This window comes from Aythya ferina (genome assembly GCF_964211825.1).
Source record: "Aythya ferina genome assembly, chromosome: 4".
NCBI lineage: Eukaryota > Metazoa > Chordata > Aves > Anseriformes > Anatidae > Aythya > Aythya ferina.
In genome coordinates this window covers 7,729,930-7,753,446 of record NC_140300.1, presented here as the reverse complement: position 1 = coordinate 7,753,446, position 23,517 = coordinate 7,729,930, and the positions used below count along the sequence as shown (strand labels likewise).

Here is a 23,517-nt window from a genome sequence, read left to right as displayed (position 1 = left end):
GCAATGGGAATTTCTCCATTATTTCAGAAGTATCTGGGAATAGAAAGTATTGAGAGTCTCTCTTAAGCTTGGGGGCTTTTTTTTGGTGGGGTTGGAGGGAGGAAAAAAAGATACTTGACAGCAATGTGCACTCCATTGTTAGGATTTCAAATGTTCCTGGAGTGCATGTGGGGATTTTCCAAAAATCAAGTAGTTGAATGAATGATTTTCTTACTGTACACTTTCACATAGTGTACAATTTCAAAGACAAGATTAGTGATTTTCTTAAATTCAAGAAATTCAAGAACTCTTTATGGCAGAAGTCAGTATTGTCATTTCCGGACAAGTCAATCTAAATCACATGTAGTAAATGAGACTGCAATTCTTCTGAATGTTGCTAGTTGCTTCATTTCTAGGCTTTTAGAATCCTCTCTTTCTGTGCGAGCAAAGGGCCAAAAAATAATGTATATCATAATGCTTTTCCCTAGGTCCTGGAGTCTTTGGGTTTTGTGGTTCCTGAACAATGCTCTAGTCTGATTTGTGTTTGTGCAACTGAAGGAGCCAGTTCTGAACTTGCTCTTCAGTGCATGAGATCACAGGCATTCATTTGGATGAAAAAGCTTGTATTTGGGCAACACAGGATTAAGTGAGGACTCATACCTGTTGTTTTGGTACTGGTGGGTGTTGCATTTTTATGGGTGATGAGCTGTTGTCACGGATATAGCTTCTCTGCTCTGTTCCCAGGATGTAGGTTCCACACTGTAGGTTTTTTGCGGTTGCTTTGCCACGTGAACACATCTGCTATGCTGTGTACCTGACTTCAGGAAAATGCTTTGATCAGGCATCAGCTGTCTGGTTTAAATGTACAATTAAATAGTTCAAGTAAATATTTGCGTTAACTAGCAAATAAGGTGATACCTTGGAGATGAGGTCCTGTTGTCATAGCAAAGGCATGAAGAACAAAATGGAGCTCCTGGAAAGCTGTTCTGAACTCTAGCCCAGTGCCAAGTTGTCTGAGATGAAATACAATTTGCAGGTAGAAAAAGTCAATAAGTAATAGATACATTTCCTTTTGTATTAAGATTTGTTTTACTAGGTGAAAAGATGTGACTTGCTGACTGTTTATTGACAAATCTGTAGTAACAAAATTAATACTTCTGACTTTAAACTGTGAAACTTGGAAGGCCTTATTTCCTAGACCAAGTTTTGGCTTGTTCCAACTGCATGCTAAGCAACTACCACTGGGGTTAATGTGGCAAGCTTGTCAACTTTAAGTGCCTGAGTACTGAAGTGCTCAAATTATATATAGAAACTGATAAAGAGATCTAAACTAAGACCTGATTTCAACATTTTGTTACACTTAACTAAACCTTTTAGAGCTAATGTTCTTGCCAATTCACTTAAATCATTTTGCATCAAAAATTTTCTTCTGAGCATTACAAAGAGGAATGATGTGAGAAGGAAAACCTGCAGAATACTTCAGAAGCTGGGGAAGGGTATTTCTTTTTTTTTTTTTTTTGCAACTTTTTGGTAGTTGTCTTCTTGTCTTCTTTGCTGGAACTATTGCTTCCACCTGCATGAACGCTGGTCAACTCACAATCATAACATCCTGGGTTGGAAGGGAGCCATAGGGATCATAGAGTTCAATACCTATACTTGTGTTCAGTTGCATTGTGCTTAACTATTGCAAGGTACACAGGACAATTTGATAAAGGATACCTTGAGACTTTCAAATGGCTTTTCCTTGTAGGAGGGCAACACCCTCAAGTTTGATTTTAGAAAGAGCTCCAATGTTCCTTCACACAAACAACTCCAGGGTATTGTCAAAGGAAACTTGGTCTTCAAAAATGTCCTTTTTCCAGAAGGATACTGTGAGTTTGACAACTATTTTAAGTGGGCAAGTTTTAGCAAGGCCTTGATATACAAATTAGTTGAGGCTTGCCTGTGTAGCACAGTTACCAAGTAGGGAAGGCTGTGAATTTTTAAGTCTAATGACTTGTAAAGTAGCTTTGAATGCACACGTCTCTTAGTGCTTAGTGCCTTTTTCCCATTTGACTGCCATGACCACTTCTTTAAGTGCCAACACTTGGTAATGGCCATTTTCCTTTTAAAATTTGAGAAGTACCAATATCTTTATATCACAGGGGTTGCAAAAAGGGGCATTCTTAGTTGCATCAGTAGGTTTGAATGTGAAGCACCTCTAGCACAAAGGTTGGTGTGTTTCATGATGCAGTGAGATAAAATGTTGAGTAAATCTTTGAGGACTGTTGAAAATAGGTAACTTAGGTAACTTTCAGTTTCGGTGGTACATCATTGCTCTAGGTGGTGTTACTTACATGCTCTAGGTGGTGGTATCTATAGTTTGCCTTGACTGGAAATATTGCAGTGTTGAAACTTTCCACGTAGTTTTCTTACATTGGCTATTGTGCAAGAAAATGTTTATAGTTTAGGATGGCTTTCTGAGTGTTTGTTTCTCTATGATAAAATTATAAAAAAAAAGTCTAGAAAAACTTGGAAGTGTTCATTGCCTCTGAAATACTGCTTTATATAATCTAATATGCACTCATTTCTCAAACTAGATCCTACAGCTGTGAACCTCCCAACTACATCAATTAATAAGACTTTGGGACCAACCGTTCTTAACAGAGCAGTGTTGTAATTGGATGTGTGTATTTCTAGACTTGGGAAGCCTGAATCCTCTTGTAAGGCATGGAAGGACATAATGTTAGGAAATGTGGAAGGATGAACTAAGGAGGTTTTTCCTCTTATTTATTGATGTAGATTGATTGGAGATTTTGTAATGTGGGTGGTAGAGAAAATGCTGTCTCTGAAACCTGCCTGCCCCTAGCTGTAGGGGAGAGGAAGCTTAATGTGTTCAGGTTGTCATCAGTTGCCTTTATCAGCTCAGAAGATTTGCTTGTAGTTTATTTCCAGAAGCTTCTAGTTTATCTCCGTAAGGCCCTGATGTTCTTACATGGGATTCAGAGTAATGGAGCCACTGCCTGCTGTACACCTTGGCATAAGGGGAATGAGGAATGGTAGATCTCACTTCAGTAGATACTTGGCTACCCATCAGTACTGGTGCACAACTCAGTGTCCCCTTGCCTGGATGCTGGAGCACTTCACAGAAACTTGCTTGTGGTTGTTATTCTTTTCTCTCCCTTCTTCCATCATCATTACCTAGGTAGAATGTAGATAGGGGCATCCAGCACCATGCTCATGAACAGTTGTAGCTTCCAACCTGCTAAAGAGGCTGCTTCCAACTTCCTAAAGAAGCAGGTGAAGCTCTGCAGAAGTTCTCTTCTGGAAAAAGCTCTTGCAGATTCCAGGTATTCTTCAGGCTAAGTTGTTGATACAGTACAAAGCTTCCTCTTAGTCGTTGAGTTATATTTTAACCGTCTCAGCTTTCAGTTCTGTTTTTACATTGATCAGTATGCACTTTGGCTGTCTTGTAAACTAAAGCATGTTAACTGTAAGTAACTGAAGAACTTTGCAATCTTTGCAGTATTTGAACAGGAATACTGTTGCATAAATTTAGCTGGAGGAGTAAAAATTCTGAACTTAGGTGATGTTGTGCAACTGACTTTGTGTTAAAACTTGTCCTTTCAGAAGGAGGTACATTATAAGGATGTTTAGATGTAAGTAGTAGGTTAAAATAGTAGGTTAAAAATAAGTGATAGGAACTAGTTTTACAATTGATGAGTAGTATGAAAGACCTTAAATAAGATCATACAGAGCATATGACAGGTGCCTTGTGGCTTAACTGTCATGTCCTATTTTGTAGAGTTTCAAGGTTACTTTTAACTGCTATGGTGTTTGGAGTGGCAGATCTCACATGTGCTTGAAGCATAGTCAACACAGAGCCTCACTGGTGACTCTTCCTTGCTGAACAACCATAAAATCAAACCAGCAGCAGACATTCCTGATGTTCTGAGTCTTTAAAAACCTTCATGTGTTTTTTTCTTCTTTCCTTCCTTTCAGCTTTTAAGTAGAGTTTACTTTTCCATGGAAGCTTGCCACAGCAGGCTTTTTTGAGAACGTCCTCAATCATATTCTTTTTCTGGGTACTTTCCTGAACCAAAATATGGGCTTCAAGATTTCAGTGATTTGTATAGTGCTGGAAGTGCTCAGTGCGTGGTGTTCACTGTGTTAAACATTTTAAAATATATATTACTTGGATAGGGTAGCCCTTGTAACTTCTGCATATGTTGTTACAGAACCAGAAATTGCTTAAAGTTTTAAAATTTCTAGGCTTTTAAAAATTGCATATCCCAGAGCAAAAACCTTGTTTTTTTAGGCCTTGCGAGGCTCACGTAGTTGGCATAGGAGGATGTGTTTTCAGGGCATGCAAGCCCTCAGTTGGACTGGTAAATTGATCTTAAGCTTGTTAAATTTAATACCTAGTACGTGTGCGGTATATTAGGTCAAGTGAGTAGGAATGGATTAATGGGATTTAATACGATACAGAAATGCTTAACTTTGCAGTGGAATGTTTAACTTCCAGATTCACCTCATATTATAACTAAAGAATATGTATGCTTTCTGTTTAAAAAAATACTACCTTCTACTTTTCATATTTTCAAATAACTGAATTTGTTATGCTCCTCTCACAGGGAGAGGAGACACCACCTGTAGAGTTCAAACAACTGTGAAGAAGTAAAAAAAAAAAATAAATAAATAAATAAATAAAAATCAATCTTCTCTGTTACTGAGCCCAAGCTACTTTAACTACTAAAAGTATAGACCATAGGTAGTTATGTAGCAATTAATGATCTGAAGTGACTTGACTCAACTAGAAAACTTAATTGATCCCCATCCTTTGAGGAACTCTTAAATTGTTCTTTGAGTTCCAAACTACTTGGTTGCTGCCTTATCCCTGGAGAAAAAAGTTTTCCCAATTCAGGTTAGCTTCTTCACTGTGTTATTTGAGGAGGAGTTTTCTTCCCGGATGAGTGGTCAGCAGAAAGAATTCAATTTTAAAATTAGGCAGAACTGAACTCTTCAAGCCAACAGGGTACCTAGATGTGAAGTATAATGATTTCGCTGCATCTTTTAGTGAGGCAGGTTGATTGTAAACCAATTTTAATAAACTTTAAGGTAGGTTTCAAGGTAGATTTAGATCTAGTAAGAATCTTGCACTCTCAAATGTTTGGGGAGGGGGAGTAATCTTTTATGTAAATAAAATACTTGCAATACCTGAGCTATGCACCCACTTCTTAAATCTTAACTAAAGACTCTGAATCCCACCTTCAGCTTGAGTGAAGTATACACACAGACTTGTCCAAGGGGCCTCCAAACATTTGTAATGGGCATAAATCAGCATGCTATTGAAAAATAAACTAGTTGTAGGACATGGGAAGCTACTAGAAACTCTCAAGGAGACTTGCATGCATACTGTTTTCCTAGCAGAAGTATTTTGTCAAGGGACTGCAACTAGAAGTTGCATTAATTTGTTCAGTGTTAAGTAATCTTTTAGGCTAGATTTGAAACTAAGTTAGGAAGAACATATCAAGAGATAGTGCTTGGTGGCTGTTTAAAGAGCATTATACACATTATGTAACTTCTGTACCTTTTTTCCTGTATGCTCAGCAGTTGGAGTCCTTGACATGGAAGCATGTTGCTGAATGGTGATCATAGTGAAGACTGAAGTAATACTGTTCAAAATGCAAGTGGGATAACAAGCTTGAAGCTCTTTTTTTTTTTTCTTTTTTTTAAAAAAAGCATACTTCTATAAAATCCTTTAAGTCTTGTTTTTTGGCTAATACTAATTTGGTGGATTTGGAACATTTCTAAAATGGGGTTGAATTCAGACTTTACTCACAGATTAATAGCTCCTTAACCAGGATAAACTGCAAATCTCCTAGTGGCTTCCGATATATTCCAAGATGTGGTCTGGTATGGTGGTAACCAGTTGTAGATCACCTGAATATAAGCTTGCTATGTAAGGATATTGTCTGAGAAAGGGTTTCATTGTGGGAGCTGTGGATCACAACTGCTTAGACCCCTTCCTTCTGGGCACCAGGGTGGAGAAGAGAATTCCCTGGGTGGACTAGGACATAAAACGGAGTTTGTGTAGAATTTTCTGACTTGACACTGTTCTTTTTACTGGCGTTGGGCCACCTCTCAAGTATGGACTTGAGAGTTAATCGCAAAGTCCTTTCTGATAACTGTTTTTTAAGGGCAGATAAATTTCCTTTCCATTGGCCATCTGGCTTGTAAGGGAGGGGTGGATGGGCAGTTTCTAACAAGCCCTGTTCTGGCTTTTTTCTATCGTATTTACCATTTGCTTTCTGAGAGTCTGAGTTAGAGGCTCTGTCATGTCTTACTGCGTAATCATATGAAACACGTGCATGCTAGCTAATAAGGTATAAACTCTGTAAAAGTAGTGCTGTACATCCTACCTTCCAAATGTGGGTGAAGTGCACGGTTATATAAAACATAGACACTGAGTGCAAACAAGTGAGTGTCCTTGCCCACATTAAAGTTGAATGCTTTGGTACTATGCTTGCAGCAAGCTGCATTTTGAAGACTTCCAGATCCTTCGACTACATTCCTGGTTCATCACCAGCATTAATTTGTTCTCATGTTGTAACATCTTTGCAGGTTATGCAACAGCCTTAGGGAATTGAACTACAAGTTGCGAGCTTAGTTTTTACTCTCAAACATACTTGGCAATAGCTCTAAAATTTACTGCGACAGTTACTGTATGTGTTGGCTTTTGTCCATGTGCTTTATATGGCCACTGAAAGTACTGCAGACTTTGATTCTTTGCTTTGAACAGTTTTTATTGAACTCCTCGCAGTCGAGGCAGGCTGTCCTTTGAGATGTGTCCTGTCAAAATGGCTCAGGCCTGGAGCTCTGCCCCTGGAGAGGCCCAGGCTGCTCCTGGAACACGGTGGGCAGCTGCCACCGGGCTTTGTCCAGCAGACGGGACATGCTGGTCACTGCTGGGGTGTGTGGAGATCCTTCTCACCAGTACCACACCTCAGCATCCTGGCAGGGGCCTACTCTGGATCACGTACCCATACAGGCCTTCTGTCAGGCAGCTTGTGGTACTTGCTGCTGCAAGTGCTGAGCCCCATTTTATCTGATGAAATGAAGTAGTAGGGTGGAAGGAAGCATCCCAAGGGCTACCAGTCGGACAGTACTGTTTTTACTTTCACACTCAAACTGTCACATAATGTCAGTGTTGAACTGAATGCTCAGAAGGTGTTTCAGAGTCCATAGAACTTCATTGGAACCCACTAAAATAGCCATGCATTTGTCCATTATGTGTGTGTGGAATTTAGTTTTGACCTGTGTGTTACATGCTGGGGCTTATCCTTGCTTTTGCATCTCTTCTATTTATTAGAAATGCCAGACTTGTGCTGCAAGCCCTAGTAAACCAGCTTGTAACCCTTACTGCCCTTTACAAAGGGTAAGGACTACATGAGCTCATATTTTAATGAGACTTCTGCCTTGCTCTACAGTAAAATTTCTTAATCTGACTTAATAGCGAAGCTTTCAAATACTTGGGCTACTGTTTAAGCTAACAAACAAACTTTGTTGAGGCAGGAGGGCGAGATGAATGCGTTGCTTCTATCAAGTGTGTTTCTGAGAACTTAATCAGTATGCAAGGATCCAAAGCCTTGCTTCACTCAGAATTCGAGGAACCAGCAACCCCTCCACTCCGTCCCTCTTGTCATGCTGCAGAGGCCGCCGGTGTCGCGTCCCCCACTCAGCAGAATATAAATGTGAGTTTGAAGAGTTAATTTGAGGTCTGGGGGAGCTTTTGACTGGGTGGCAGCTGCAGCTTCAAACACCTCATCTAACAGAGGCAAGGTGCTGGCAGCAGCTGCTTACACTTCTCCTTTCCTTCTCTAACAGTGGCCTGGCTGAATGTACTTGTGACAAAATATCTGTGGGTTTAATGAGGGTGAAACTTGGCAACTATGGCCCAGAAAAGCAAGCAGTGCTGGGAGTGTGAACGTTTTTCAGATGGCTTAATGCAGTTAATGATCAGTTGTTCCTTTCTAGATAGTAGTGTCCTTTCTCTGAAAAGCATTTCCCCTTGCATAAAAAAAAAAAGCTCAGTTTTGTAACTGAAGACAGCGTGTACTGTTGCATCAGCTTGACACTTCTTAGTCAGCAAATTTTACTTCCAAAATCATGATTAGGAGGTTCGCTGCACAACAGATATTCAGTGTGATCCTTACTTGTGCTTTGGTGTAGGTTTTGTTTGTGGATCCTTTTAAATGGGTAAGGAGGAGGGAACTGGGGAAAAGTATGCTCTTGCCTAAACAAGGGAGCAAACTAGAAAAACAGATGGTGCTAAAAATAGTTTATTACCAGAGACTAAATATGGCTCAGTGACTTTTTCCTTATAAATAATGCAGCTATAAATCCTGCTAGATATCAATAAGTATTGAATTAACTCCAAACTGCTGAGTGTTACAGAACCCTTTGGCAGCTTTCCAAGCGTGGTGTTGCCCTTCATTCATAGGATCAACATTTAATTTCTTAACGGGGAAACCTGAAGAATTCATCCTCTTTGAATGGAAAACATAGACACAGGGAGCTTGAATGAGTAGCTACAGGCAAAGGCATCCCGTTGCAATGGAAGGGGAGCCGTGCTTGATGAGTTCCTGCTAGGTCACAGCCAGGATGAATCTCCTCCTTTCTTTTCCACAATGCATGAACAATCAAAGGCTCGTTTTTTATCTATTGTTGCCATGGAGGGCATCCATTTAAAGTTCAAATTCCAGCAGGCTTGGGAAGAAGGGAAAGAGCCGTAGGAGTAGGCTGGGCTGGGAGATGATAGTCAAGCATCACGCGAGCTGAAGACAAGCCAGCACTTTGTCCTGTGACAGGAGAGCCCAGGCTGGGGGTACTTGGTTTTGAATGGGTGCTTGGAGGTTTTTTTTGGAGTAGTGAATGAAATGCTGCAGAGGTAGCAGGCGCGGAGAGCATCTGGCGTCTTGCTTTCTTTGCGCCGGCAGAGTGGGTCACAATGTGAAATTAGGCCTGAAACGGCGTTTAATGAAGTGAGCCCTTGCGCTGGAGGTTCCCTGTGCTCTGACAGCGAGGCACTATAAGCCTTGAGGATAGCAAAGGGAGGGAAATCTCATTAAGGATAAAGGTTTTTTCCCACTCTTTTGTAACTGACGTTCTGTAACAAATGCCTGAAAAATAAGCTGTTCAGAGCCCAGAGCTGTTCAGGGCTGTGTTGCTTTTCATCAGATGTGCAACTGGCTTTGCATGTTTACAGGGCTTCTTGAGCCATACGCTAATAAGAGGAGGAGGCAGCTTAATATCTGCAGTGGATTTACTTTTCCTTTCTGGCAAGTTCCCGTATGTGCAAGTAAGTGTTCATTGTTGAAAGAGCTAATGAGTACCAGACCAGCTGCATTTGACATTATGAGCAAAGGGGCCATCTATTAACTCACAAGCTAGGTTTCAGCCAGCTGTGGGTATTTTCGTTTTTAATTATTACTCAGCCTGTCATAAAATTGGATTATGCTAAAATTATTGGTGATGTTGTTTGGAATACAATACAATATTGAGTTAAGAGCTGTGGTTCGATATCGTATATAGGGTACCTACAGTTAATGTGCCTGAGCTGCACCAGAGGGTTTAAAGAGGTGAGAGCACTTTTCTCAGGTTTTACCATCTGGATTTTGGCAGGTGGCAGGGGATTAGGTTTGTTTCTTGCTCTAAATTGCAAGAGATGGTGGCTATCAGAGTTTAGTAGTGTTTTATCATTAATACTGTGACTTTTCCCCATCTGGAGGTGGGGGGAAATCCCAATGTTACTGTTTAACTTACACTCAGAGGTATAATTTACTTTCTAGTAACTCAAGGTAATTCTGGGAAAGGGGGTCCTCTTAATGTTCAGTATTTTTTTGTGATATGGTAATCAGAAACAAATTAGTGTATCTTTATAATGAAAGATTTTGTAACAAAATAATTCCTTTCATTCTGAAACTAGGCTTTGGACTTTCATATACTGAATATTAACTGTTGTGAAACTTGATGGTAAGGCAGATGTGCTTCCCTTGCTCTCGACAGTCACTTTTTGACTTGGTGCACCATCTTCTGAAAGACTTTAAACAAATTGTTTGACCTGAGGTTTTTCTCTACGGAGGTTCAAAATCACTTTGGAAAGTCTTAAGTTTAACTGTCATCTTGTCTTTCATTACTCTTGCATTACATCAATCAGTTCATGCTGTACATATATACTGATATGTAGTTGTGGTATAAGCGGAGCAGTTCTCCCACGCATGTGGAAGATGAACCGATTTGAGTTTGTCTATATCAACTAGTGATGCCAGTTCGTTCTCCTGTTGGAGTTTTAAGATAGGAAATATACTGACTTATGCTCTCTTTTTCAGGTATATGTGGACTGAAAAGAGTTTTTACAGTATTAAATGTAAATTTCTATTGGAATGCAGTTGTAAACAGATGCCTTCTGAGCAAGTGATCTGGGAGGTGATTGCTTGGTGTTAGCTGCAGCTAGTTGATCCATTCAGATACTTGAAAGTACACATTTCTATACATGCTGATGATGACACATGCTTCTGCAATGAAACTTAAGTACCACCAGAAATTGAGTTTTAAATAAGATTTCTGACCAGTTTCCTGATTTCAGTTTTCACTGTAGTAGAGACGATGTGACTGAAACTTAAGGCTGTTACAGTATGCTAAGGAGTTTAGAAGTTATGGTAGTCTAAATAATTTCCAATCTCTTAAAGCAAAGTGTGAGGAACACTTGAACATGTAGCTTTTTCATGCAAATGCTGATTATATTAGAAAATAGAGAGAGAAACTGAAGTTGGCCATACTGTAAGAAGCTGAGCTCAGTTTTAGTGTTACCACAATGTTTCAATACTGAATATTGACTTTCTTGCATGCAAGTTGCTTAGGCTTTGCTTGTCTTCTGATTTGGTACAATGTATTTTAAAACACATTTTATTGTTTTTCAGTGCAGCTGAAGGATAAATACCATATACATGGTTTTCTGACTTGACTTAAAAAAAAAAAAAAAAAACAAAAAAACAAAGCAAACGAAACCACAAATGCACACTATTGAGCATCCAGTGCTGAAGTGTTGTGCTTCCAGATTTGTCTCAGTCCAATAAATGGACTTGTCCAAACTGGATGTATCTTTAACTAAGCCCAAGTTTTAGCACAAGTTGACTCAGTATTAAAAACCTGTAATGGATTTGCCACTCGTGCGGGTCAAGAAGTATTCTTGACATCATTTCAAAAACGCTCAAAATGGTCCAAAATCAGATGCTAAGCAAAAAAAAACAACAATATATGTATTAGAGATTGAAGGTGAACAGTGCTAATTGTGTTCTTTCTAAACAAACGAGTTGTGTTCAATTTACCTTGTCTCTGGAAGTAATTAGTGGTCAGAGTCCACCTACAGTTTGAATTAATGCTCCTGCAAGAATTTATTGTGAAATTGTGGTGTTTGCATTGAGTTGAACAAAAGATTCCTAATGGCACTTGTACTTTGTCTGCACGCATGTATACCCACGTGTGCCTGCATGCAGTTGCTTAACGAGATCTCAAGGCTTTGTTTTGGATGAGTATTTCTGTAGTGGAAAATTGATCGGAGGAAGGGGGAACTGTTCCCAAGCTGAGACTGTTTGCCTTTTTCTCCCACCCCCCTTCCCTGGCAGAAGTGAGCTTTATGGCCCAATTACAGAATCCCTTAAAATGCTAGTTATGATGGAGTGCCAGCATAACCCAATAATATAGGTGAGGCTGACATCTGTCAGTAACTAATGAGGGCAGCCTTAGAATGAGGGTTGGGAGTTTACCTCTCAAATTTTTTATAAATTTGACCCATCGTATCAACTTAAATATTTGACTTGAGGATGAAAAATGAATGCAGTGGAACACAGAGAAGGTGGTGCGTGGATGTACTCAAAATCGGTGCATGTGTGATTCAGTTGTGAAAGTAATTATTTGCAGCTCATAGCAGAGTCATGCAGGAATAAGACCTTGGCTGAGGTGCTCAGGAATAGAAGTTCTCTATAAAAATAGATGACACACAAATGGCAGGAAATGAAGCCAATATGGTCATGTTTTGAAGCCACGAGGGTCAAATCCTGTCCTGTGTTACACTGGTGCATAATCAGTCCACTTAAACCCTGTTACTTGAGAACACTTGGGCACTGCAAAGAGAATTTCAAAATGTGACCGAGCAGTTGTACTTCCACAAAGCAGCACTTGCTCTTCTTGTTAGGATGCATCTAGTGAGAAACCTGGATGCCCAGTAAAACCCCTGGTTTTGCTGGGAATTGCTTATTTCAGAGCTGATGGTAGCTGTGCAAGTCTTAATTCCTCTGCCAGAGGGCCAGTTCTTTGGCTGCCATGAGTGATCTTCTGTTTTTCAGGTCCTGAATGCTGCAATACTGCAAGCAATTATTCTGTTAGGCAGTGTACTTGTTCCAAATGTTGGTATGTCCCTGGCCACTACAGCACTGAGATGTATTGATTGCTGTCTGTCTGAAGAGATGTGTGTCTAGCTCATGCTAATGATGTGCATGCTTCCTTTTTCCCAGTTTAAATTTCAGAAAACTAAATGCATCTGTGTATTAATTGAACATTATTGCTAATAATGTGAAAGAATGACTTTGTAGAGATTTAGTTTTAATAACAAAGATGGTAACGTGCATTATAAATTACTTCTTGTTTCCAGAGCTCGTATTTCTTTTCTGAAAGGTAGAAGTTTCTGAACTGGAAAAGGTGGAACAACCTTGGCAAAACATGAATCACCTCCGATTGGGAGAGCACGTGGTCCCATTGTTTCCCTCTGTGCCAGTTTACGACCAAACCAGATGTGTTCATCCTCATAGGAACACACAAACACTGCAGCTGTTCGTTCATCACGCCACCACTCACTAATGTACTTGAAGCAAACTTGCCAGCCTGAAGCCTCCTGTTTGTGCAGCTCAAGCACTTTTTAGCCCAGTTCCACATTGTCCAGCTCTTTGGCTCATCTGTGTAGTGGATAAATCCCCTGTGCATATTAGAGATGTACTTAAGGTCAAAAAGGGAGCAGGAAAATAACTAGCCAAAGTGCAAAGACAGTCTTTGGTGCTGCAGGAGACCCCAGGCTGCAGCTGCTGCCTCTGCAAGAGGAGAGCTAGAACCCTTTTCTCTGCCTGCTCTCCCTGCTGCTTCAGTAGCCTTTTGAGTCTTGCCTGTGGTGGGGCTTTTCCCTTTGAGGGAAACCTCTGTTCTAATGCATCAGTGCATTTCAGATGAACACTGCTGTATCTAGCAGTTGTCTTGTTTGGCTTAATTTCTTTTCTCCCTGGCCAAAGTCTTGCACTGTATTATTCAGCTGAACAAAGCAAATGTTGTCATGTTTTACTTTGTCTGACACTATATTGATTATTGGCCAATTTATAGGAGTTAAACCCACTGTATGAACCTCTTCTGTTAGCTAATGGAATAATTCATAGCATCTGTAGGTATTCTTACTGGTCTGGTACTAAGAGCAGTTGAAACTTTTTTTACTTAATTACAAGCAGGTGAAATAGGTAGGCCTGATGGTTGTAGAATGTACTCCCCCATTCCCATAATAAAAGACAGCATGATTTATACTTACTGAAACAGCAAAGGCAAAAGGTTGCAGTTGACAAATCCACAGACTTGGAAAATGTAAGATGCCAACATCTTAATTAAAATTCCATACTGTAAACTTTTAAAAATGCAGTTTAATGTTGGCCTGGGTTCTACATAAGGGGAAAATTACTATATATGTTGACCCACTTCATGCTAATATTGCCATTGAATCATTTTCTTGACTGTATTACATTACATATTGTATCAACTCACTTAGCTTCTAATTTGTCTTTAAAATAGTAAAAATAATAAATGTTGACCTCTGTGTTGACTGGTGCTGGACTTGTGGAAACTGCAAAACCTTTCTACCTGAGTTCCTTTCAGTGTCTATTAGCTCTGCTAACCTGTCCCTATCAGACCTAAATTTAATTTGGATAAAGATGATGTAAAATGGCAGTAGTGTTTTAAATCCAGTGTAGGGAAAACACCTTCAGACTGACATACTCAAACTATTCTTTAATCTGCTTAAATGGCTTAGCTTGTCACTTAATGATGAAACTTAATTGAGCACAGGTGCTTCCTCCCCTGGCTTCCCAGTCTGTCCATTTTGTAGACCTTTAACTACCCCAGTAGTTTCAAGTCAGTTCTTTCATGTGATGAATAGCCTCGTATCCTTGTGTATGTGAGTGTAATTAGACAAACTCAGCATTTCGGAAAAATATTTCTATTTCATTGGGACATATTTCTTCAACTAATAGTACAAAATAAAAAGGCCAAATTAAATCACAAGTTCTTACAGCTCATAAACAAACTTTACAAGGATACTGTGGCACAATTTAGAATAAGCATTAAAAAAAAATCTAGGCCAATAAATAGATCAGCTTTCATGGTAGACTACACCAGAAAGCAGAATGTTTAAATCTAGAACAGTCTGGCTAGTGGAAGATGAAAGCCTATTACTTCATGATCCTGTTTAGCATCTGATGTGAAATGAGTTGATGTCAGTTTACTTCCCTTCCTGGGCACTTACATCTAAAAAATTAAAATTACCTTTTGAAGATACAGCAGAGACAAAGTACTGAACAACTTTCATATTGCTGCGTGTCAGCTTGTATTGATTCTTAGCTAGGTCCTTTACTTTTGCAAAGAGGACTTACCTTCTTTGTCTACAAACAGCTCAATTTTTTTACACTTCTGTTTTGAACAGGGATTTTTTTTTCCTCAGTCACCTTAGTTCAGTCCATACAAGTTAAAAACAAACTTTAGCCTCTTAACATTATCTGTGAACAAAATGCTCAGAGCTAGGAGGTTTATTCTACAGTAGGGTTTGTTTGTTACATAAACTGCACTTTTTACTATTTCATTTAATGTTACTTAGAAGGTGCGGATGTTAGGACAGATTTCTTAATCTACAAAATCCGATGGTTTGCAATAAACACTGTACATGTCTCCACCCTGAGAGATACTAATACAGTTAATTGGATGCATGAACTGAAAATACAAGTAATTAGATGCATGACCTGAAAATGCCTTTTATAGGAAAGGACACCTCTGTTCATGTCTGTTTGTGATGGGAGGTGATGTCAGGTGAGGTATGTTTAGGAGGCATCTTTCAGCAGGATTCCATGTAGTGTTTAGTACCGCTCTGTTGTGACAGTTTGCATAATTTAAAGTTATGCAGTCTCCAACTTAGCTTTGTAAATCAAATGTCTTCTCTTAAATGTAGTTGGACTTCGTTATTGCTGAGGCTAAGCTGTAACCTTGTTGGGGATAGGGGACTGAGATGCTAATGTGTCATGCTACATGTGGTGCTTCTGAGTTGCTAACAGTGGAGGCCTTGGATTTTGAGCCGGTCTGACCAAGCTGTAGGAGAAGCAAGTCCAGGAAGTGAAATAAGTCTTAAAGCAGCATCTCCACATTGTTCAGTCATAGGCAGGAGTCTCCGGATGGGACAGAAGGTGAGCCAGGTAGCTCCTTAATGTGATGAATTCCCTTTCTTCCTAAACCTGCAGCTTCAGGGAGCTGCTATTGCTGTTGAGATGCCTGCTGAGAGGCAACAGGGTGGGCTCAGGGTTTCTGGGTTTCCTTTGCTCTCCTCTTGGTGCCAGCTGCTGCAGCTGCACCTCCTGGGAGCAGCTGTGTCCTGCACCCCATTCAATCCGAGGGGGGAACGGGTGGGCTTGGGGTGTGAGGGGGGCGTGGGGAAGAAGCATGAGAACTGCTGCTCCTATTATGCCCTAGGTCTTAATGCCTGCAAATGACTTGGTTTTCCCTTGACTGCTGTAGCGAATGCTCTAGTTTTGTTAGTAAAACAAAACCCAACCTTTTTATTGCTTTTTATATTTGGAAAGTGATGTATTATCACTTTCTGAACTTGAGGTTTAGTAAAGAGTACAGACATTAGCTTCCTTTCAGGCTACTCTGGGCCTTTCTTGTTTGCTTTGTATGGCAAGGGTCTAGAGAGATTTCTTTTATTTCCCTCCCCGTCATTGTTTTTGGTACAAAGTTTTATTCTTAATATTCAGACATTTTATCGCCTCCCTTCTTTTAAAACCGAGTTTCTTTTTTTCCCCCCATTGCACAAAAGAATACTTTTAGCTGATTGAGTTCTATCCATTGCCAACTGCGGACTCTTTTGTCTTGTTAGCCCAGCATCCTTTATAGAAGGAGGACCATTGAGCAAGTCCTCGCTGGCTCCCCGCAGAGCACAATTGTGCATGAAAGGTGTGGTACTGTACCAGCGTAACATGTCAAGCTGCAGCTCAGAGGGCTTGAATGCATTGAGACTTCTACCTTTTTGCTTTGTGAAAGGAGCGGGATTGTGCTGCGAGATAATAAATCCACCTATTTTTAGTTCGGTGCGGTTGTGACAAGTGGGTGAACAAAGACCCAGTTGAATGCACTTGCTGTTGTGTTGAAACCAGCTAAAAGTTCCCATTCAAGTGGTTTCAGCACAGTGCAGCTAACAGGCAATTTTCCATTTATGTACACAAACCTTCTAGAAAGACAGCTGTGTGGTTGGATTAATTTCTAGCAGTAAATTGAATAAAAGATATTTTGAAGGGGGACTCGGGAATTCCTTTCTAAAACACTGAAAGCAGATCTTTGAAAGCTCTCCTTTATTTGATGCCTTTCCTTCCTGATGTCTACTGTAAGATTTAAAGGACTAGAAATACTGTCCCCTATGCGGAGATGCACAACAGGAAATGTATTCTCTTTTTCAGAGCAATGAGATAAGATTAGAATATCCTTTAACACTTTCTACTTCAAAATATGCTGGTTTGCTTTTAAGTAAATATGAGAAATTCACACCTCTTAGTCATAAAAAGGAGCTCAAATGTTTGTGCTTGCATAAGCTGCAAGTGAGCTATGTCAAAATGTGTTCTGAAAACAGCAATGTGTGTTATACCAAAGCTGTTTTTTGGTATATAAAACAGGGGAGGGGAACATGGCTGTATAAAGCTTTTTGCTTATGCAAGGTTATCAATTTTGTTACATCTGAAATAGGATGTGGGTTTTGATGAAGGCTAACACTTCAGTGAATTCCTCCTGGTGGAACTGTGATCAGTCTTCTTTTTTTTCCCCCCTGAAGGTTGATCTTTGGATGCAGTTCCTGGAATTGCATAAACCAACTCCTAAATGAAGTCTTGTTTCTGTCTGCCCAGGCACACTGCTATCCCTCAGATCCTTCTGGCCTTAAACCTAACTAGAGATCTACTACAAATTATAAGGTAGCAGAGCCCTTTGAGCAAGAGTGGTGTACCATATAGGCATAACAAACCTCTGGGCAGTAGCGAAGAGCGTAACACTGAAGTGTTTGCATTTGGTGCAGCCTTGGGGAATACTGCTGCAGTGCCCCAGCTATGGAGAGGCTCCAGTGATGGTGAACCACCTCCCTTACAAGTCCTGTTCGTTCCTCAGCCTGGCTGGACTGTGAATTCCAGAACTCAAGTGTGTGTTGCTTTTCACTGTTACCCGAGTTTTCCCTCAAATAATTTTTCTATGTAGACTGAATGTAGGGATATATTGATAGTCATATACAGGCAAGGCAGGCCAATGTCTGTAGATTTCCTCTGAGTTCATGAATTTTTGTTTAAAAGCCACTGAACAGATCTGGTAAGCTGCTCATATGGCTGCTAATGTGCACTGGTGGAGTAGAAAAATTTTCCAGTGCTCTGGAAAAGCATCTGGTTCATAACACATCATGAGTGTTGTAGTGTTCCTATTTCATACAAATATATTAACAAATATAAAATACTTAAGAAATGACAAACTGAGGGGGGAAGTTGAAAATGGGTGTGAACAGTTGATTTTGTTCCCTGTGGATCTGGCTGTAATAAATAATCACCGTGTGCATGCAAGACTGGAGGCGCTTAACCAGTACAATATCGAGAGCCCCCACAACGTGATTCTCCAGGTTCTTACTGCTTTAGAAAGAAGCCCTTTGTGGCTATTTCGGCTCACTGTGCGCATTCAAGAGACAGAATTCAGAAGTTTTGCACAGACTAAAATCCAGCTTCTGCTTTCTGTATGGCCTTGCTGTTAATTGCAGCTTTTGGATTCTCATCAAGCATCCATTTCAGTTGCGTGAGGAGCTCAGGCACTTTATTCCTGTATCTGAGGGGCAGAGATAGCGCACTGAGGTTTTCTCTTTTAAGTCAAGGTGAGCACCCCCTTTGTTTTTTAATATACTCATTTAAACGGCTCTCAAATTCCTGAGCTTGTCTTACTTCTGGGTACCACTTGAACAAACTAAGCTGTCTCTGGAGCAAGATGTTTCCAGCAGGAGCTTGGCTTTCCCCTGTTTTGAGGTTACCGAAATGTGCCAGCTGCCTTGTTGCAGGCTCTTGTGTCACCGAGGTGAGGCCAGGGAGCTCGTTATCTGCACATTTGGGAACTTTGAAAAATTAATTGTTGGCTAGGCTGCGGTGCGACTGTTTGACCTAAATGCTTATGTTACCAACTGGTATGCTCTGGGTTTGCTGGGGAGTTAATATATCAGATCGGATGCTTGTTGATCCTTATTTAGTTGAGTAAAGGTAGGTTTTTGGTCTTTTCTTAGAAAGAAGGGGACTGCTAATTTTTGTCACTAACTTGAATCTACATTGGCAAAACATCTGTGCAAAACCAGACTGTTTATTAAGTAAATGCCTTTCTTCCTTTTTTCTTCATTCTCCACGTTGTTTCCAGTGTAATTTTAAACACGTATGCCTTTCTAAACTTGTGTACATACCCTTAACCCATTCAAGAACTTAGAGAATTTATTCTGCTCCTCCTGTGCAATCATTGCTAACTTACTCATGTTTTTTCACTTGCAGACTTTAAAAAATTCCAAAAGTCTTTGCTCCCTTGATTATGAAGATGACGATGATGACACACAAATGAAGACAATTGTGTCATCCCCATGTGACTCAAATGATCTTATGAACATCATCACCCCTGGTTCCAGTCCGATGAAAGAACAGCTGGATGAAGTAAGGCATCATGGGTCATGCCAAGGTAGCTTCAAAACAAGGGATTATAAGAAAGCAGCTGCAGTGTGTGAAAGCGATGAGGACACAAGTGATTGTGAGAGCACTGAAGAGGGCATCTTTCCTCTAGACTGTGGGGACTTGGACCTAGAGCAGATTGAAAACAACTGAGACTCAAAGTTGTGTGCTAGAATCAGAGTTGTTCTAAATTAAAATGATAGAGGATTACCTTTGCCATGCATAATCCATGTCCCTGAATCTCTGTATTGCCTATCTTGGGCCTGTGTTAGAAATGTTTCAGGTGGGGGAAAAACGTAAACCATTGTTACCTGTTTAGTCTATTGATCAATATGTGGATGACAACAACAACAACAACAAAAAAGTAGGAGGTTAAATGTTATTTTGAACATTAAGGAATAATTTTGATTATAAAATTTCCTAACAGATATTTTGCATTTTTATGGCTTTTACAGTTCTGGAGAAAAAGCATCTCTATTTTGAAATGAATTTTCAGAAGGGCATTCTATAAAACTAAATCTGTCTACAGTGATTCTGGTGCGGGTATATGTTGCTTTTGTTAAAGAGCTTAATGTGAAAAGTGAATTACATAATGAAATTGGTAATAAACCTTCAGACAGAACTCTTAAATACCTGGTTGACAACTGGTCCAAAACACTTAACTGCCATCTTTGACAGCGTCTGGTTAAAAAAAAAGTTCATAACATGTACAAATGTTCTTTTCATACATTCAGGACTTTTTGATCAAAATATGGTAGTAACCTTAAAGGTTAACATTTTCCATGATTTTACTACTTGAATTGTTTTCTAGCCTGAAGCAATGCTAATTTAGGTGGGATAAAACTGCAAGTAGCTGCCCACCTACTTGGTCATTATGTTTTCTGTGGTTCAAAAGAATGTACAACAAGAGCACTTGAACTTTTAGACAGGGACTTTGTAATGATCAATTCCCCAGGAGGTGATCCCTTCAGCAATACTAGAAGGAAAATAGTCCTTGAATTAAATAAAATGACATTTTGCTTTGCACTTGTGTCTGTTGATGAATTTTACTTGAGGAAAATCTATAATCTGGGGCATATTCTGCAATGTGGTGTTTATGTGCAGAGCTGGGTGGAGGACAGACTTCTGGTCATCTGAAAAGGAAGTGAAGTCAAGTTAGTCTGGGGAGCTGGGGAATAATTCATGCTGGATCCCAGAAGTGTCTCAGTGATTACATACACCATAATTATCTCTAATGTAATATTGTATTCATTGCAGGCTATTGCAACACATACTTACTCCGTTAGTTCAGATGGAATAGGGATTTTCCTGGTCAAGGAGTAAATTAATTTCAAAATGGAGTTTTTAAATTGGATAGAAATGGAGAGGCTTAGATTATGGCATTTCAGTGCATCATGTTGGTCTGCTTAAATGAGCCAGCTCCCTATGGTAACTTGTACCATAAAACCAAAATACAGCAATGTTCCAAGTCACCTAACAGCATGATTATATGAGAAAAGAATATCTTGAGGCTGAGCAAGGTGTGACCCAGGCTCCAGCCTTGTGATTAGGTCAGCCTTTGGTCATAAAAAGAATTGGTCTGTGATTACTGAACCAGCTTATATAACTTACTATCTATACAGAGTTTTAAAAGCTTGGATAACCAGTAAAAACTCTAAATGTTTTTATCGCCCTTATGACTCCTACTGTATCTACCACGAAGAGCAGCAGTGGTCTGTGATACCGATGCTGGTATGCATGCATACGGAGGTGCAAGAACACTGAAAAGACTTGTTAGGTTCTTGATGTGTTAATATACATTGCGTGGGAGATGGTGAAGCTGCAGCAGCACAAAGTCATCCTCCTTTTTCTAGCAGTGTAAATAAAAGAGATGGTACAAGAGCAAAGCTTTCATTTCCTTCAGAAGCTCCTGTTAAATGTGCATCACACACAGGTATTTGCTCCTCTGTAGCAGAGATCATGCAGGTGGTGCTATATATACATGCACAAGCTATTAGGAACAACTATATGCAACTGAAAATCACTGGTTTTGCACTCTAAAGATTAGGTTTCAAGAAGTGCTGAATGAGGTACAGCTGTTCTTCCTTGTGGATAGGTGGGAGATGCACTGCAGTGTGGTGGTGATCTGTCATCATGGGTAATGGGACTACCAAGCTCCTGCTGAGGCTGCAATTACTAGTTGCAGAGCTACACTTCTTTGTATTTTTCTTAATTGAGCAATAGAGGTAAGTAAAATTGAATCAGCTTTAAAGTAGGATTGTAGTGAAGGCCAATTGTACAACTGGGATCACTTAAAAGCCAATTTGCCTGCTTGAATGGTTAAAACTGTAATGGCATGGAATGAGAAAACTAGCGTGGCAATCCGTTTGGCTCTTCCTCCAAGGAAGACAAGCTCTCCTGGAAGAAGTAAAAGAAGAAAATACTTCAAAGGGCATGAATAAAAGGAGGTAAGATGTACTTTGTCAAGGGAGAGCGGGGGGAAAAAGCTTTAGCAGGAACTGCAGCTGTTACGAAGACAGTGATAAAGCAAAGCCAAGAATAGAGCAGATAATATTCTAGCTCTGAATTATGAGATCTCAAATTCACTTCTCCAGCCTCAAAGGCAGGGCTCTGCAGTTCCCTTCTGTAGGTGCATTGTTTTCACTCAACACAAAGCCACATTCCTACCCCCATACTTGGGTCGGAAGGGGTTTCCCAAGTTAAAGTACAGATGTGTTTGCTTATGGTAACACAGGGCTCCAGTCCCATGGCAGCCAGCTGTTAAAACTCTAAATAGCCCTTTCATAGACGCAGACAGAAAGGAGTGGTTTTAGATACTGAAGAACAAGTTTTGTGAAAGTAGGAAGTAGTAATTATCTAGTTCAGGCTCTTATTAGTTGGTGACAGGAAAATAAGTAGTTGAACAGCTGTGCAGGAACACAGAAAATGAAGAAGTTGGCTGAAAGGAATCTGTGCACTTCGTCTCTAGCCCCTAATGTAATCCCACATGAGAACCAAGAGTAAAAGGAATTACTGGTTAGAAGTTATTTCAGCTGGGGCAGGCTTTGGCCTTGCATCATACGCAAGATATCAAGACCTGCTCCAAAAGAAATTAATGGATGGTGAATTTGGCACCTCTCTTGCACTAGATTACAGGATAAAACCGAGGGGCTGTTTTGGGCAACTAAAGAAGGCAGTTTGCAAAAAGGGAAAACATGGTTTCAGAGATTGAATTGTATTTGGTAGTGGCTGAGCTAGGCTGAGAGCAGCTTGGGTCTGGGAGTGGTTTCCTTCCATCTCGCAGCCGGTGTCAGAACAGCAGACTTCTGCACAGGCTGTGGGAGTTACTCTAGGTCACTTATCTCTCATTTTTATTAGTAACCGGGCTAACAAAGTAGCATGCTTGTTAAATTTGCAGTCAACAGGAAGCTGGACAGATGTGAGAGATAAGATAGCATTAGAATTCAAAATAGTCTTGGCAACTTGCAGAAATGGTTGCAACAGGGAGGAGATAGGGAAAGACAAGATCCTTTTCAGCAAGGCACTAAATTTAGATGGGGTTGAACGACTGCACAAATCCAGTGTTGGGCCAACTCGTTAGTTCTTCCGATAAGGGAGCTGGGAGTTGGCCTTGCCAGTAGGAGAAAGGCGAGCTTCAGGCTAAGGTTCACAAACGGCGATGCGTTTGGCAAGGCTCACGAGGTGCAGGTGCTCCTGGGAAGCACGGGATTTAGTCCACGACTCGAGATACTGCGCTTAGGAGTGCAGAGTCCAGTCGAGAGGGGCACAGCTGATATGTTGGAGATAGGTTGGAACGTGGGAAAATGCATTCGAGGAAGCACTGAAAGAATCGAGCTTGAAATCTTGCGGTAGGCCGGGCTTAAATTGCAGCTAGGGTGAGTGATACTTTCTCCTGAGGCCTAACGCAACAACCAAGGACTAGAAGTTGCAAGGTAAATAACTGCTGGAGGAAGACGTGAGGATAACATCAAGGAAAGCACCCTGGAGCAGAAACAGGAGCTCCAGGAGTTCAGCTATAACACAGGAGTTCAGCTATAACATGTGACATGTAGATCCTATCCAGAGTTGCCATTTGCCAGAAAATAGGCCCCTGTTTTGTAAGCTTGGCCTAAATCGTCGTTGTGAAACACCTACATCTGTACCTGACCATATCCGAGTCCATTTTGGCAGGGTGGAGTCTGCTGACTTCACCTGCAGCTGGAAAATAAAGGTAAAGGTGCTGACTGAGCTGTTGGGGCAACAACAGGCCAGGCCCTGCTGAACCTCTGACAACACAACTTTGACCAAAAGTCCTTGGTGGTGAGTGGCAGATCTCCTCGAAACAGTTTCTTGATCTCATTTTGCATACTGTACTGTGTTCAGTTTTAAAAAGTACCCAAGTGTGTGTAAATCTTGCTGTGCTTGCACACTGGGCTTTCAAAGCAGTCTCTGTTCCCTCACTGGAGATCATCCAGGGCAGCTTGGATTACCTGGGACGTTTCCTTCA

General features: G+C 40.5%; 1 protein-coding gene across 3 annotated transcripts in view; it reads left to right on the top strand.

Annotated features, from left to right (window-relative positions):
• FAM53A (family with sequence similarity 53 member A) overlaps positions 1–20,057 on the top strand; it is a 68,984-nt gene extending 48,927 nt beyond the window's left edge. For all 3 annotated transcript variants that reach the window (XM_084518829.1, XM_084518831.1, XM_084518830.1), the window contains exon 5: positions 18,861–20,057. In XM_084518829.1, coding sequence (XP_084374955.1) covers positions 18,861–19,184 — 324 coding nt within the window. In that variant the 3' untranslated portion in view covers positions 19,185–20,057. The remainder of the gene's footprint in view (positions 1–18,860) is intronic.
• Positions 20,058–23,517: the final 3,460 nt, after the last annotated feature.